The 15,917-nt window shown below is 43.6% G+C and overlaps 1 protein-coding gene across 7 annotated transcripts in view; it reads left to right on the forward strand.

Moving 5' to 3' along the window:
- The window catches only part of DTNB (dystrobrevin beta), a 121,518-nt gene that overhangs the window by 37,774 nt on the left and 67,827 nt on the right, over window positions 1-15,917 (forward strand). For 6 of the 7 annotated variants that reach the window (XR_010794443.1, XM_066626767.1, XM_066626763.1 and 3 more), the window contains 2 exons: window positions 1,471-1,637; window positions 7,247-7,371. Coding sequence is in view for 6 of the 7 variants with exons in the window: in XM_066626767.1 (XP_066482864.1) it covers window positions 1,471-1,637; window positions 7,247-7,371 (292 nt within the window). In the remaining variant the exon portion in view is untranslated. The remainder of the gene's footprint in view (window positions 1-1,470; window positions 1,638-7,246; window positions 7,372-15,917) is intronic. The other variant, XM_066626768.1, reaches the window with a different exon arrangement.

Below are 15,917 nucleotides of genomic sequence, written 5' to 3' on the forward strand. Positions count from 1 at the left end.
TAGGTCATCTGATGCAGTATTGTGGTCACGAGCGTGAACTGTAAACTGAGAAAATGCCCCAATATCTCAGGTCTCCTGTTTCTCCTGCACTGCCCCTACCATTGTGTAGGGAGGACTACACTGGCCTCAGTCCTTCTGGATCAGGTTCACGGGGCCCACCTAGACCAGTACACTGCTTTCCACAGTGACCCAGCAGCAGCACCATTGGGAAGTCCACTAAGAGGCACACCTCTCTCACCATTGCTCCCCTATTGCTGGATTCCAAGGCAGGCTGTTGCAGAACTTGGAGGGAGTGTAGACCCGTCATGGTTAGCGGACCTCCAACCTACCATGAAGGTTACTGTGAAGTTTACTGAGGATGTGTGAAGCATTTGGATCACTTAGCGAAAGTGCTGTTAATGCTCCATTTCATCACTGATGACAATGATAGCAAGTTTCAGTCATCCCAGTAGGCTATGAATGGGCTTTTGTTGCATACTCTTCATAAGCTGCCCCAGAAGAGTGCTTGAAAATGGCAAAAGGGTGCTGCCAGGGGCTCTTCCTTTGGGGTATGTTTATTCCAATTCCTCTGTCTACATTAGCTCCCACGTTATTTCTGAGTCTAACACAGAGTGTTGGTAATGCCCTAAAAAGGGTATCTGAAGGACCACTTATTCCTGCATGATATTGCTCACCTACTGAAGTTGCCAGATCAAGTTCTGCTCTGTGTTCTCCAGCCTGGGTATGAGGAATGGTTACAGCACCCAAACTCTAAACCTTCTTTCACAGGAGGCCTGTCTTGCTCCCTCCCTGTTGGCCTTTAGAAAAACAGTGCACGCTAGCTTTCTGAGGCTAGTCTTTGGCTCAGGGAAATGGTTTCCCTTGGCAGCAGTTCTTGAGATTCTCTTCTCATCTTAAATTGTTATTTCATATTGCTTTGAAAATTGTTTTTATTTTATCTTTGTAGGCTGATTTGATTGGTCAAAAAGGGCACATACCTTTTAGAATAAATTTTGGGGGGGGGGGGGGAAACAGCACTGTTGCCCTGGAGAGGCAGCTGTGAAGTGACTTCCTTCATTGTATCCCAGATTGCAACTCATCTCACTGTAGCCTCACCCTGCTATTTCTGTTTCTTGCTATCAGCCAAGAATGATGGGGTTGTGAGATGCAAAAGAGGGTATCCAAAAAAGTTATATTTGGGGCTTCTTAGTTTAAAAAAAAAAAGTGTTGAAGGAAGGGGCATGGCTGGGCTGATGAAATTATGTATGGTGTGGAGACAGGGGTAGAGAAGAAGTTTGTCTTCCTCTCTCACAACTTTAGGATCAGGGCTCATCCATTGAAACTGATTGGCAGGAAATCTAGGCCAGACAAAGAGGTGGTACTTCACCCAGAGTATAACTTTTGCAGAGGAATGTCTTGTTCAGGAATAAGCTGTTTGTTCTTCAGGAAGCAATTCTCACTGTTTCTCTTCCCCCTGCTTACACCTTCAAGTCTTCCATCCAGTGGAGTGCTCTTACTGTCGGTGTGAGAGCATGATGGGCTTCCGGTACCGATGCCAGCAGTGCCACAACTACCAGCTCTGTCAAAACTGTTTTTGGCGCGGCCATGCGAATGGCCCTCACAGCAACCAGCATCAGATGAAGGAGCATTCCTCTTGGGTAATCCTTGTCTCATGCCATGTTATCCTGAAGTGTCTTTTGCTTTTCTAGTGTTATGTACATTGTGCAGTGGGCATGATAAAAACTAGAATATTTGGGGCAGAGACTACTTAGCCTCAGAAGTTGTCCTTAGGTAACTCCCCTCGTTGCCCTTCTGTTGAAATGGCAGGCTAGTAGCTTGTTGATCTTGCAACAGCTACAGAGTTAACTTTAAGTCCTTTTTTTAAGGTCTCTTCCTAGGCTTTTTTGAAGGTGACTCATTTTTATCTGATTTTTCACTCAAGATTCAAAGCAGCAAACAAACAATCCAACCCAAGATGACAAATCAATAATTACAACAAAACCAGCGTTAAAATGGTCAACAAAAACAGCTGCTAACCCAAGGTGCAGCTTCTCTGTCACCAGGCAAATCTTATCAGAGCCTAAGAACAGCCAAGCCGCTCCCTTCAGATGCTCTTTGCAGGCACCCAGATCCCTTTCTGAGTGTGGAACTGAGCAGGCCTTGTGGTCCCTCTCTCTGGAGGTCTTGAATCCAAGGCAAAATGCATAGCTCGAAAGCTTTGAGTATTTGCCGAAACCACAAAATAAAATAGTTAGAAAAATAGGAGATGTGCCAAATAGTATTTGAGAAAAACTATTTAGAACAGCGTTTCTCAACATTTGCCCCACCATACAACTTTGCACAGTCCACCTATTGGAAATACCACTGGAAGGAACTGCTGATGACATCATCACCAGTTATGTCTGAGTTGGGAGACCAGATGTGATGCAACAAACACTGATAAGAGGCTCAAGGTGGACGGGAGGGCTTTTTCGAGCATGTGAAAAGTGTTCTTTGGAGCTCTGTCTGCCAAACCTTCTACTGATGTTTCTTGCATTGTGTCATTGGTCTCGCTGCCAGACAACAGGTATCCAGGGGTTCCATGAGTGCCACCAGATACCACCTCAAGTACCACCAGTGGTACCCAGACTACTGGTTGAGAAACACTGATTTAGGAGATTTTGCCCCACTCATCATATCAGAATTTTACAGTATTAGCTTGGTATGCAAGAATTAGTTTGGTATCTAGGCCTGATTAGTGGTTAATACATTGAAGTGCCTGTTTTCTGAAAAGAGGTGGTGCTGAAAAGAAGAGCAAATGCAAAAGGTGGCAACCACAGCAAAGGCGTACAAGGAAAGACTATAATGTTTGGGAGTTTTTAGCTTGGAAAAAAGGCAGTTAACCTGTTTTTGCCCAGCCCACAGGTGTACACATTTGGTCCCTGTTGCATATATTCAACATTGGGCAGAAATGGCTTAAAGGGGAACATGATTGAGACTTATGAAATTATGCATGGTATGAAGAGAGAAGGGGTTTTTTTCCTCTCTTATATCCAGCAGAAGTGATTGGCACAAGATTTAAGTCAGACAAAGAGGACTTTTTCACACCGCAAATCTTTAGTCTGGGATTTGCTGACACAAGATGTGGTCATGATCACAAGCTTGGATGGCATTAAAAGGGAATTGGATAAAATTATGGCTACTAGTCAGGATGGCTGTGCAGTATGTACAGGTTCAGGGACAATCTACCTTTTAATGAGTTGCAAAGGATCAATGGTGGTAGAGGGGATACCTTTCTCTCCTGTTTATGGGCTTCCTGGAGGCAGTTGGTGGACCACTGTGGGGGATGGGATGCTGGACAAGATTACCTTTGGCCTGATCCAGCAGGGCTGTCCTTACGTTCTGAAATATTTGTGGTTAACTATTCTTTAGTCATCTCAAAAAGTACAGAACATAATAAAAGATGACAGGTAGTTGCCCATCTCATCTCTTGGATAGAACAGTGTTCCCTTTAGATGGGGCATTGGCTGAAGAGCTGGCCTGAATTTCCCAAAGGTCACAGCATTCCTTTTGGAATGTCATCTTTTCCCAGTGCATATGAAACATGCCTTTTGCAGAGATCAGAGCTGTTGTCCTAAAGGAACTGGTCAACAGAATGAGGCCCTCTTGCAAGACTCATCCAGAATGCCAGAGGGGAGTATTGCTAATGGAACTGGTGGGTAAGGTCTATAAGCATAACTGGGCTGATTCTCTTCACTAGCCAGCTGGAGGGTGCAGAGCGGGAGAACTGTATGTTTCTGACAGTAGGGAGGTAGCTGATGAAATGCATAAAAGGAGGGTAACGGAGATGAACAGAGGATGGACCATTATTGGTCCATCTAGCTTCATGTTGTCTACATAGCAGGCTGCATTTCAAGGGGGATCTTTCCTAGCCCCACCAGGGGAGACCAGGGACTGGACTCCTGCATGTTGAATAATGTTTCCAGCAGGGGGCAGGATTGGCTCAAGTACAACTGCAAGAATCCTGGTTTTCTGTTTCTACTTTAGGGTTGGAATTGTGGAGTTGCTACAATGGAGAGCAGCCTGATAGGCTTGTCCCCCTCTACGTGCAGCTTGTTTTTCCTTGTTAACTCAGATTGGTTTCTCTTAGAGAGCAGAGTGAGGGACACTCGAGTTTGTCTCATGTGTTGTACCCAGCAGTTGTGCAGTGTTTCAAGTAAGCAGCAACCTGCTTCAGCTTCTCTTTACATTGCTTTGTAGCTGCTGGTTTGCTCTTCGGTTGACTCTGTCAGCCATTGGTTTGCTTTCTTGGTGAGCGTCTTTAATACAGGAGGAGTGGAAATGTGTTTGGCCCTTGTGGTTTATCTCATTGTGGTGTTTAGATCAAACTCCTAATTAAAAACAAGGCTTTTACTGTTCTCTGAAAATGAATATTGTATGTGGCTTTTAGATTCCAGCCCTGTTTATGGCATCAATTCTACTGGAGCACTACTGCTTTCCTGCTAAGCAGATTGTGTGTTTGCACATGGGGGTTATTCCTGCATGAAAGCAGACATGCACTACTGGTGGGTGGGGCTGGAATCCATAGCTGTACCTGTGCACATGCAACCTGTTACATCTTTTGTACTGGGGACAGCTACATTTCTGAATGAGAAGAAACTTCTTCCCCCTGTAGCAATGCCTTGCAACCTCATCCTGCATACATCTGACTGTTGTTTGATTAGGATAACTTGTTTGTTTCTACAGTGGTCACCATCCATGTACTTGGAGTATGCTCCAGGGTGCTCAGGGGTGGAGTGGGTTGGATGAACATGTTCTCACACATGTGCACACTTTCTGCAGGTGCAGCAAGAGTTTCAATAAGTGTGATGTGGCAGGTTCCCGCCCTTCGTGCATGCTGTGGCATGAACATCTTTTGAACCTTTCATATGTACTCTTTTCATTCTTGTGCATGCTAGAAGTCAGATTTATAGTCGCAACCCATTTAGACGCTATAGTTAGATAGTATAGCATTTGATAGAATCCAGGTAAGAATTGTGGCACTTGCATATACCTGGCATTTATTTATCAACAATAGTTGGGGGTGGGTGTAGTTGACATAATGATATCAACCACAAATCCTTACAGGAGCTTTGTTATGCTGGGACACTTGGGCCTTTAACTGGTTCTCACAGAGTTTTGGAATCCGTGCTGTTCCAATATCAACATGAACCCACTGGTCAGCGGATCTGAGCTGATGTGTCACCAGTATGCAGATTATGCCCATCTTCCCACATCTTCTGAGTTGTTGGATGTTCTAAACCAGGGGTGTCCAAAGTTTTTGGCTGGAGGGCCACATCATCTCTCTGACGCTGTGTCAAGGGCTGGGGGGGAAAAAAGAATTAATTTACATTTAAAATTTGAATAAATTTGCATAAGTTTACATAAATGAATATATTAAAGATGAATTTATATGAATGAATGATGGTCTTGCAGTAGCTCAAGGCCTAGAAAAGGCCTTGCACAAAGCAAGACTGGCCTTTCCTTTGCTGCCTCTGCTGCATCACAGACATGAAACAGCAAGCAGTGGAGGGAGCCCTCATCCCACAGCTCACGCGAGAGGTCAAACAGTCGCCCTCACGTTGAGAGCAGTTGTGTCGAGCCAGTGTGGGCTCCAACAAATCTCCGGAGAGCCATTGGAGACTTGGGGCTCCCTGAGGGCCGCATTGAGAAGCCTCGAGGGCCGCATGTTGCCCCAGGGCCGGGGTTTGGGCACCCCTGTTCTAAACCATCACAACCATATAAGGTAGTGGTGGGCCAGATGTGGACCAGCAAGTTGGAACTTAATCCAGACAAGATCAGAGGGCTACGGGGGAACAGTATGTCAGTGAAAGTACTTCTTCACTGCATGATGGAAATGTTTCCATTTGTGCAGCTAATTGCTATCTCCCAAGTAACTTTTTGTATTAATTAGGGAATGCACAGACAGACAGGAGGAAGGGGGTGGAAAGCATGTGAGAAATTCATTTAACAAAAATAAGGATTTGACTTTTGTTGACTTTGACTTTCAAAAATGTGAAGAGAAATAAATCAGAATAATGTGAGAGGAACAGACCCACTGTTCTGCTGTTGAAGCAGATGAGTTTACTGAACTACACAGATGTTTGTAATCCAGAGATTCCATGGTGCCACTTTACTGTGCCTGACCTTCCACCTCCCCCTTTGCTCTCTACTACAACACTCTTGTTTCCTATTCTCTTACTGGGAGGTGGTGTTCTGCTGTCTTGTTGGTTCTTACAGGCCTCCTTGATCAAAGGGATCTGTGGTGGTTACTCTCTCACTACGTAAACATCTAAAGACATCTTGCCTCTCTGAAGGAGGGTGAGCCATCAAAGAGACTGTCTTGAGATGGATTTGCCCTGTTCCCTTCACAGGGGGCATTTGCAGGCTGGAATTCAAAATGTCTGTGTGCATGCGTGAGTGCGTGCCTGTGCATTCTGTTCCACAATCTACCATTGCAAATAAAAGCAGTCGGTTTGAGTATCTCTGCTTCGCTTTTTTAAAAGAGAAAGTGAGAAGGGGGATTTAATTCTTGTTGCTGCCGTGTCTAGTTAGCAGATGCTTGGGCCATGTTTGCTTTGAAGGCTGAGAAGACAGGCACTTGCCCTATTCTAGCCCATCCTTCTTTGCTCTTTCTTCCTAATTTCCTGCCAAAATTATGTGTGTTTTCCTATTGCAATATTTAGAAAAGGCTTATCAGGACGCTGAGCTTAAAAAAATCTCTAGTACTTAGTGGTCCATACTGCATAGTTGCAATCTCATGCTGAAACCACAGATTGGAGGCAAGTTAGCCCCTACAATCTGTGGCTTCCCCACATAGCCAGGGGATACTTGTTCAATCAGGGAAGTATTGCTGATCTTCCTAATGTAAAAAATTTGAAAGACTACTAAATAAAACATTGGTTTTCACTGTATTACTACTTTTGGTTTTTAGCGTGTGCTCCTCTGAAAAACTTCCCAAAGCAAATATGAGGTCTTGTACATGACTGTCCTCTTCACAAGGTGGTCTCCAAAATGGGACTCTTTGCATTGTACACTGTAGCAACCTAGTAACAGTGTGGGGGAAGAAAATGGCTTATGGTACTGTATTAGATTCCCAGTGTAGTTTCAGCTGTCTGCTGACATGTCTTGAGCATTGAGAACTCTGCAGCTTTTGATGCAGGACTGAAGTTCTTCTTCTGTACCGTGCTGCACAGATTGATATGCTGTTAATACCAGTCTCTGTGTTTAATTCTTTCTAAAAAAACAGAAATCGCCTGCCAAGAAGCTGAGCCATGCCATTAGTAAATCTCTTGGTTGTGTACCCACTAGAGAGCCTCCTCACCCTGTATATCCGGAACAGCCAGAGAAGCCCCTTGACCTTGCTCATATAGTGTGAGTATCTGTTTCTGTCCTCTTCATCAAAATACAATTTGTTTTGTTCAGTTTTTCTGAAGCTTTTCCAAAGCTTTTTTCCTGAGGCTTTTCTGTGGACTGTCTTGTTGGTCAGAATGGCTCATCTAGGCACACATGTGCTCTCTTGCTCTCTCTTGTACATTAAACTTTGTTCTGGACAGATGGCTAAAAATGGTGTGAAGAGAACCTCTTCTTGAAAAAGGTCGCAACTTCTGTGGAATGGGTGTACTTCGTTGCTTTTGGGGAAGTGCCTTTCAGATCGTTCCAGGACTGATCAGCAACTTGGTCTTTTCAGTCATGTGCAGTTGTTCAGTGCCATCTTATCTCAGCATGTCATTCTGTAATTCATGCTTGTACGGGTCTGGCTTTATCATTGTCAAATAGGCAGGGCTAATGTGGAGGTGCCTTCCAGTGAGTTGATTCTGACTTAGCATTTGGCCTTGGTAAGATACCTTTCCAAAATAAGGTGTGAACACGTACATGTGGACAAGTTAAAGTGGCACCTGTCATTCATTTAAGTTTTCTAGCTATCCATATAACCTGTGTGAGCAGGATCTGTCAGCAATTTAGAATCTTCATAAAAGAATTTAGATTGTCTCTTATACTACCGGTATGAATTTGTGTATTTAGTTTTTGCGCAGCTGCCAAGGACCACCTTGTTGACACTATTGCTGTCATGTGAAAGAATCCTGACTCTTTCACTGGGCTGCTTTTTTCAAGGGTTTTGTGTGGTTTCTGGAAAATCTTCTACAAAAATATTTTTGTAATGTCAGTTAAATGCATAATTTTGTTAATTTCATCAAAACTTGTTTCCAAAATCTGTTCATGCACTTCCAAAACAATTCTTTTTGTGTGTGTTTGGCCTTCATTCCATATCATTTGAAATATTAAGGCTTTCTTTAGAATATATGAATTTTGTAATTTATTGACAAACTATTCTTAACGTAGAAAGGTTACAGCTTTGTATTTTAGTACCACAAGTATATCCTACAACCACATACCTCCCTCTTTGTCATGTAATGATATAAGCCTGGTGACAAGAAACTGGTTGCACAAAATTTTTATAATCATAGTAATAAAATGTGTTCATATATGCACTGCCTTCAGTGTGCATGATAGGTTTGTGTCCCAAGGAACTCCCAAATGGGAGACAGTAGCAGGAGGAGTGAGGAAGTGGGACCAGGTTAAGTGATGGTGGCGGAATATGCAGCTATTTATCTTGTGTGGATTGTAGGATAAAGAGATTAAAATGTGATGCCTGAGCCTTCCTGGAAAGGTACAATTTGATAAGGGATTTGATGGAAGTGAGGAGACTTCTTTACGAAGTCTCTAAAGACTTTCTTCTAAAAGAAAATTGGACAACTTGATAGGGCAAAAGTCCATCACAGTTTATAAGCCATGATGACTAAATGCAATTTCTGGGTTTTAGAGGTAGCCTGTCTCTGAATGCCAGATGTAAGCACATAGCAACAGGATACAGGTATCACGTTGTCTTGAGGACTCCCTGAGGCCACTGTGAGATGGTCCCTAGGTCTGATCCAGCAGTGTTGTTCTGATGTTCTTATGGTTTTATGAGACCTTGTGCAGATATTCGGGAAGCATAAGGGGCAGCGAGGGAGAAGCGGCAAAGTGGTTCAAGAGAGTAGGAGACTTTCAGACAGCTGAGCTGGATCTGGGACCATTGGGGAAGCCAGTGTAGGTGTTTAAGGAAGGGCCTAATGTAATTGGAGCTACAAGAGGTGAATGATGTGGATGGCTTAAGCTGAATGGAGGCCAGAGCACTGGCTGCTTCTAAAGTTTCCTAACTGATCATAAATTGGTCATTTTTGTCATTTCTCCTCTATACACTTGTATGTGCCACTTAAAAATAAAGTGTATTTCAGAAATATACAGACCTCAAAATATACAGTCCTGTAGCAAAGGACATTCTGGGATTTTTTTGATGCACATTTAGTGAAAATTCTGGTCTTAAAAGTTAGGCTGTAGAAGTTGGCAAATAGATTTTTGTTCTCTTGGTAGTACTGATAAGTACTTTAGTGGAACAGATGTTCTCTGCCAGCAGTATTAGATGATAGTATTAGTCACTGCATTTCCTGGAAACATGTTACTCAGAAGCTTCCAATTAGCATGTAGTCCCCACTTTATACATTGTTGCTTTGAAGGCAGAGGAACTGAGGAAGCTGGGGAGCACACATTTTGCCAGTACCATCAGAGGTTGCTTAGCACTAGAGAGGCAAAGGCACTCAAGTGCCCTACCAAACAAATGGCACGTAGCAGCCCTGACCACTTGGCAGAACATCCACCATTGAACGGTATCTAGGAATGTACTGGAAATGGGAGCTGCCTTCCACCAAGATGGTCCATCTAGCTCAGTATTGTCAACACTGACTGGCAGCAGCCCTTCCCCAGAGTTGCAGGCAGGAATTTTTCTCTGCCCTAACTGGCGATGCTCCTGCTAGAGGTGGAACTTGGGAGGACCTTCTGAATGCAAAGCAGGAGTGGCTTGGCTGTTGAACCATGGCACCACCCATTCAGTTCAACTTACTGCCTGGTAAGTATGCACAAGGCTGCAATCTTTGTCACTCATAAGACACCTCTGCATGGGCCTGATTGAGAGAAGCCAGGCAGTTGTACTACACCAACTAGAATGGAGTAGATTCATTACTCCCAGTGATGCATTTTAGCTCAGAGGAAATTGTGTTGTAATTGAAATTTAATTATCCTTCATTGTTCTTTGGAACAATTTTATGTAAATGATTAAATCCTAAACCACCTCCAGGGTCTCTTGCTAAGTGTGGTAATTTTTTTTCCAAATTATTACATAATTGGGAAACTTCAAACATTAATTCTAGAAGGAAAAAAAAGACAAGCAAAGCTTGTTTTTAAAATTCAGAAATAAAGATATGCTCCAAATTGCTGTGATTCCAGAGTACAAGGGGCTATCTGTAGTGGTGCTTTGGAAAAGCAATTAGAGAAGGGAACAAATACTTTCCTTCTGATGTCGCTGTGTATTCCTTCAAATGCAGATTAGGCTCTGAAAAATTATCATAAAGCAAACTAAGCTGTGATGGAAATGGCTGCAGGTAAGCCTGGAGCATCTTGCCTTGAAAAGAATCAGCCTGTTTCTACCAAGAAACAAGTGCCTGAGAGACTGAGCTGCAAATTGGGGCGTCCCCAGGGTGAACATCACTTCTGGCATGAATTATCATAAGGCCACTTCAGGCAATCCATTCCCTTTCAGCCTTAGTCTTCCCATCTGCAGTCTGGTGAGTAGAATGCTTAGCAGGGTTGTGGTAAAGACAACAGCAGGAAGAGAAATTTGAAGAGCTTTGTACACTCAAGCAGTACTATGTTCATAGTACTGCTTGAGAACAGAACAGTAATTCCTTGTTCTACGAGCTTGAATTGTTTCATGAAAACTGTTCATGAGAATTGGTATAGCAAAACCATTTCCCCTATAGGATCCTGTGTTTCTGATGGGCTTCTGAGCTCAAACATTTTCCCCTCAAATCCAAAAATTGACCCAGATAGCAGAAAATTCCTGATTATGAAAACAGCACAATTTGTATTCAACTATTGATGTAATTACCTTAAAGTACCTTAGGGCACAATCCTAACCCACTTTCCAGCACTGACATAAGAGCTATGCAGCTCCGAGGTAAGGGAACACACATTCATTTATTTTAAGGAGGCCTCCGTGAGTACCACCCACCTGCAGAATGCAGCACACACCCCACTGCAACAGCTATACCAGTGCTGAAAAGTTGGTTAGGATTTGGGCCTTCGTGTATCATTGTAATTACTAACACTCACCAAATGTCAATACCCTTTCCTCTCTCCCACAAACGCTTACTGGTTTCCAAACTCTCCCTGAGTGTTTAGGAACCACTGCTCTAGTGGATTATCTGTCTTGGGAACGAAACAGGGAGAGTGTGTCCCTGTAAGTTATGCTGAACTTTGCAGTGGCTTTCAGCACCATTGACCATGGTATCCTTCTGGATCACTTTTCAGGGATGAGTCCTGGAGTCAGGAATGAGTCTTATTGCCTTTCATTCTTCCTGCACGGTAGGTTCTAGAAGTTTGTTCTGGTGGACTCCTGGTTGATGGACAAAAAAGGAGGTTATGACAACTGTACTGAAATGCCAAAATGTGGAACAAACAGATGGTAGAATGGAAAGGGGAGTGCTTTCATTTAACACATTGAAACAAACCCTTTTCCAAGGGACTTGCTGTAAAACATGATAATATAGCTTTTAAAATCATCAAACATCATAGACATTAAACGTTTACAAAATATAAGAACTAAAATTTAAAAATGTATTTGCGAGTACATTATACATAATTCTACAATAAAATACCCTGTAGAATAAACCCAAGCTACTTTGAAAATAAACCAAGAAATTAAGATAAAGAGTAATACTCCCATAAATGTCAATTTCTGTCTTAGTTGGTAGCAACAAAGACAGGGTCTTTAAAGGGCCACTTAAAGATGAGCCATTTTGCTTTACAGACTACAGACTATGACTACAGAGCACATAGAGTACAATCTATAGAAGCATGAAGTGAAATTCTTAGCAGGCAGGTATGTGTTTATAAATGGCCATAGAAGAACTAAAAAAAAAAAAAAAAGTAGAGTGAATTCACAAGAAGATACATAACAAAGCAGATGAACAGAAACTTCCAAAAAAGTTCAAAGGTCTTTCTGTCTACCTGTCTTTCTTTCTGCCTGTCTTTCTTTCTGTTTTTCTTTCCCAACACACCTGCAACCTGGAGGCATAATTCTTGTCTCAGTACAATGAATAACCTGAGGCTAGAGTCTCTTAATACTGAGAAAAACCTTTTGAAGAAACCTTTAAATGAAAATACGTACTCTGACTTTGGCATTTGGTTCTGTTGTCTGATTCCTGAAACCAAAAAAATAGAATCACGTCTATATGATTCTAGAAATTACATAAGTGTTCCATTATGAAAAGATCATATGATCTATGTCATTAAATCTGTGGAACTATAGATCCTAGTTTGAGCATCTACTCTGTTTTCTTCTTTTAAAAAGTGATGTCACCTGGCCTAAATGTCTTTAAAGGGGGGATTGGGCAGATTTATGGAGGAAAAGTCCATGTTGTTGGCAACCTTCAGTCTCGAGAGACTATGGTATCATGCTCTGAAAGGTGGTTTTGGAACATCGTCTAGTGTGGCTGAAAAGGCCAATTCGGGAGTGACAATCCCTTCCACACTGGGAGCAAGTGCAGTCTGTCCCTGGTCTGTCTCCCTGGCTATGGGCCTTCCTTCTTTGCCTCTTTGCCTCAGACTGTTGGCCAAGTGTCTCTTCAAACTGGGAAAGGCCATGCTGCACAGTCTGCCTCCAAGCGGGCCGCTCAGAGGCCAGGGTTTCCCACTTGTTGAGGTCTACTCCTAAGGCCTTCAGATCCCTCTTGCAGATGTCCTTGTATCGCAGCTGTGGTCTACCTGTAGGGCGCTTTCCTTGCACGAGTTCTCCATAGAGGAGATCCTTTGGGATCCGGCCATCATCATCATCATCCATCCATCATCATCATCCGGCCAACAGGTCCACCACTGATATGGTATTCTCCCTTAGACAACTGCAGGAGAAATGCAGGGAACAGCAACAGCCACTAACATACCAAGATCCAGGTCTATAGAGCTTGCGTCCTGAGTACACTTCTGTACTGCAGTGAGTCATGGACTCTTCGCTCACAACAGGAGAGGAAACTGAACGCTTTCCACATGCGCTGCCTCCGACGCATTCTCGGCATCACCTGGCAGGACAAAGTTCCAAACAACACAGTCCTGGAACGTGCTGGAATCCCTAGCATGTATGCACTGCTGAAACAGAGACGCCTGCGTTGGCTCGGTCATGTCGTGAGAATGGATGATGGCCGGATCCCAAAGGAGGAAAGGTCCAGAATGGGTTAAAAGCCATGATGGCTATATGCAGCCTTTGGGTTTTAGAGGTAACCTATCTCTGAATGCCAGATGCAAGGGAGTAGCGATGGGATACAGGTATCTTGTTTTCTGGAGGGCTTCTCTGGTAGGCTACAGTGAGATATAGGAAACTGGACTGGATGGACCCTTGGCCCATCTATACGGCGGAAGAGGCAGTGCTGCTGCATTCTTAAGTGCAATGTCCATGTGGACGGTGACCCTGAGGTATTTGATCCTGGCAGAACCTCAAATGTGACCCTCTTCAATATAAAGGAGTCTCACAGTGTACCAAAAGATCCTTTATATTTCTTGTTCTTTTATATTTATATGAAAAGAGTCTTCTGAAAAACAGATTTGCCAGTTAAACTAACCTTCATCTTTGTCAAATCAAGTCAAGTTTCTTGCTAAGTTCTAGTTCAGCAGCTTCTCCCTGGTGAATTCCTTTACATTCCTATGCTGTATGATGGTGACTCTCAAGTCAGCAGTAGAGTGACCTGGTTTCTAGACATTGCTGTGCCTCATGTCACTTGACTTCTTTGTCTTATGGAGATAGCAGAGTGGCACTGTTGGCAGGTGGTGGCATCTATTTTTATTCATTTGTTTTATTGTTATACGTTTTGAAAGGTTTATATCCCACCTTCCTACCCTTTTGAGAGCTCAAAGCAGCTCATGCAGTACAAAAGATAGAACAATAGAAATGGTCAGTGAAAAGCTATACATTAAAAGCATCTGATAAAGACCAATGGCACCTCAGTTAAATGCAGTTGGAGGATCAGAAAGTAAATGTTCCTCTGAGGGGGTAGCTGCTGCTGTTCCTCCAATGACAATGTTGCCTGAGTGTGTCTGGGCAACTTCAGAGTTGGCATCTGTGTTTGCATGTCTACCATGTGGCCTGTGAGCTGTTTCAGGCTGGGGAGTGGGGACTGCCAATAAGCAAGAACAGATCCACAAGGTCTGTGAGAGGGGAAGTGTCATCATCCAAAATGGGTTGTAGGTCATGTGTTGCCATGTGTTGGAGCAGTTTTAGCTGGGGGCTGTAGGTGACAACCAGTGGCGTGATGTCCCCTTCCCTGCTGGGCCTATTGTGTACCAGTCTGGCCCTATCAGTCTGTCTTTTGGGTTCTGGGATGGGCATTATATTTTTGAGGATGTCTGGAACAAATGTGTGTTCTGAGTAGGCGCATGTGGGTTTTGCATACAGCTTTGCTGTTGTGTCTGGAAAGGGAACCTACTGCATTGACTGGTTCAGACTCGGAAGTTGTCGAAGTCATGGTGACATTTCTCCCAGGCCCATGGATTGGGATTGAGATGATAGCGATGTAATTAGTGTGTGTCAGATAGAGGCTTTTGTTCCTAGTCAGCCATGAAAGTGTTGATATACTGTGTAGCTGTGTGTGTCCATGGTGGTGCCATTGACCTGAAGATACAACTCTGAAATAATGATGAATAAAGATAAAGTGGCAAGGCCGACAGCTAGAGGTGCTGCAGTATCATTGGGGATGATATTTCTGCTAGCTAGTCGTCTTCATGGGGATATAGGTGAGCAGGGTTCCTCCATCCATGTTTGCTGGAATGATGGTCTCTGAGAGAGTGTAACTTGATGGTGGTGTTCTCAGAGTGCCTTGCAAATAGCTGGGAATGCTTATGGTGTAGGGTTTGAGACCAGAGGCCATGCAACCCAACATCTCCACCATGGTAATGCCAATGCCTGAAACAGTGGGTTGCCCAAGTCTGCCTGGTCTGCATTTTGTGAGCAGCAGGTTGAAGGCTCCTGGCTTCTGCACTTCAGTAGGAAATCCTCCGATCAGCTGTATACTTCATCTTGGGATTTCTCTATGAGATCTGCAGCTAGAGCCCTATAGAATGTGGTGCTGTAAAGCTGCCTGTCACTATAGTCCAATCCGTGCATGATGATCACTACTCATTCCAAGGCAGGTAAACAGCAAGGTCATTTACTAGAAGTTCTGGAGCAGGCCTCAATGATGTTTTAAAGCAGTTAAAAAAACACACAGACAAAGCATAAGTAAGTGGGACAAACATCTTTGAATACAGGATGATGGAAGCAAGTGCACTCCTACATATCTTGCTTGAAGTCAGCTTCACATGCAACTGTTTAGTCCTTCCTGCTCAAAACCTTGTCCCGCTGTGCCTCTGCATGGACCAGGGGACATCCACTAAAACTGAGTGTTGGGAGAGTTAGGACAGGCAAAAGAAAATATTTCTTTCTCAGCATGTAGTGGGTCTGTGGAACTCCTTGCCACAGCATGTGGTGATGGCATCAGAACTAGGTGCCTTTCAAAGGTAATTGGACAAATTTTTGAAGAAAAAGTCCATCACGGGTTACAAGCCAAGATGTGCATGTGCAACCTCTGATTTTGGAAATTGATTATGTCAGAATGCCAGATGCAGGTGAGGGCACCAGGATGCAGGTCTCTTGTTGTCTTGTGTGCTCCCTGAGGCATTTGGTGGGCCACTGTGAGATACAGGAAGCTGGACTAGATGGGTTTATAGTCTGATCCAGTGGGGCTGTTCGTATGTTGGCCCAGTTAGGGGCACTAGCTGGTCTTTGTCAGGCACCTTGC

This window comes from Tiliqua scincoides, chromosome 1 (assembly GCF_035046505.1).
Source record: "Tiliqua scincoides isolate rTilSci1 chromosome 1, rTilSci1.hap2, whole genome shotgun sequence".
In the NCBI taxonomy this organism is placed as follows: Eukaryota; Metazoa; Chordata; class Lepidosauria; order Squamata; family Scincidae; genus Tiliqua; species Tiliqua scincoides.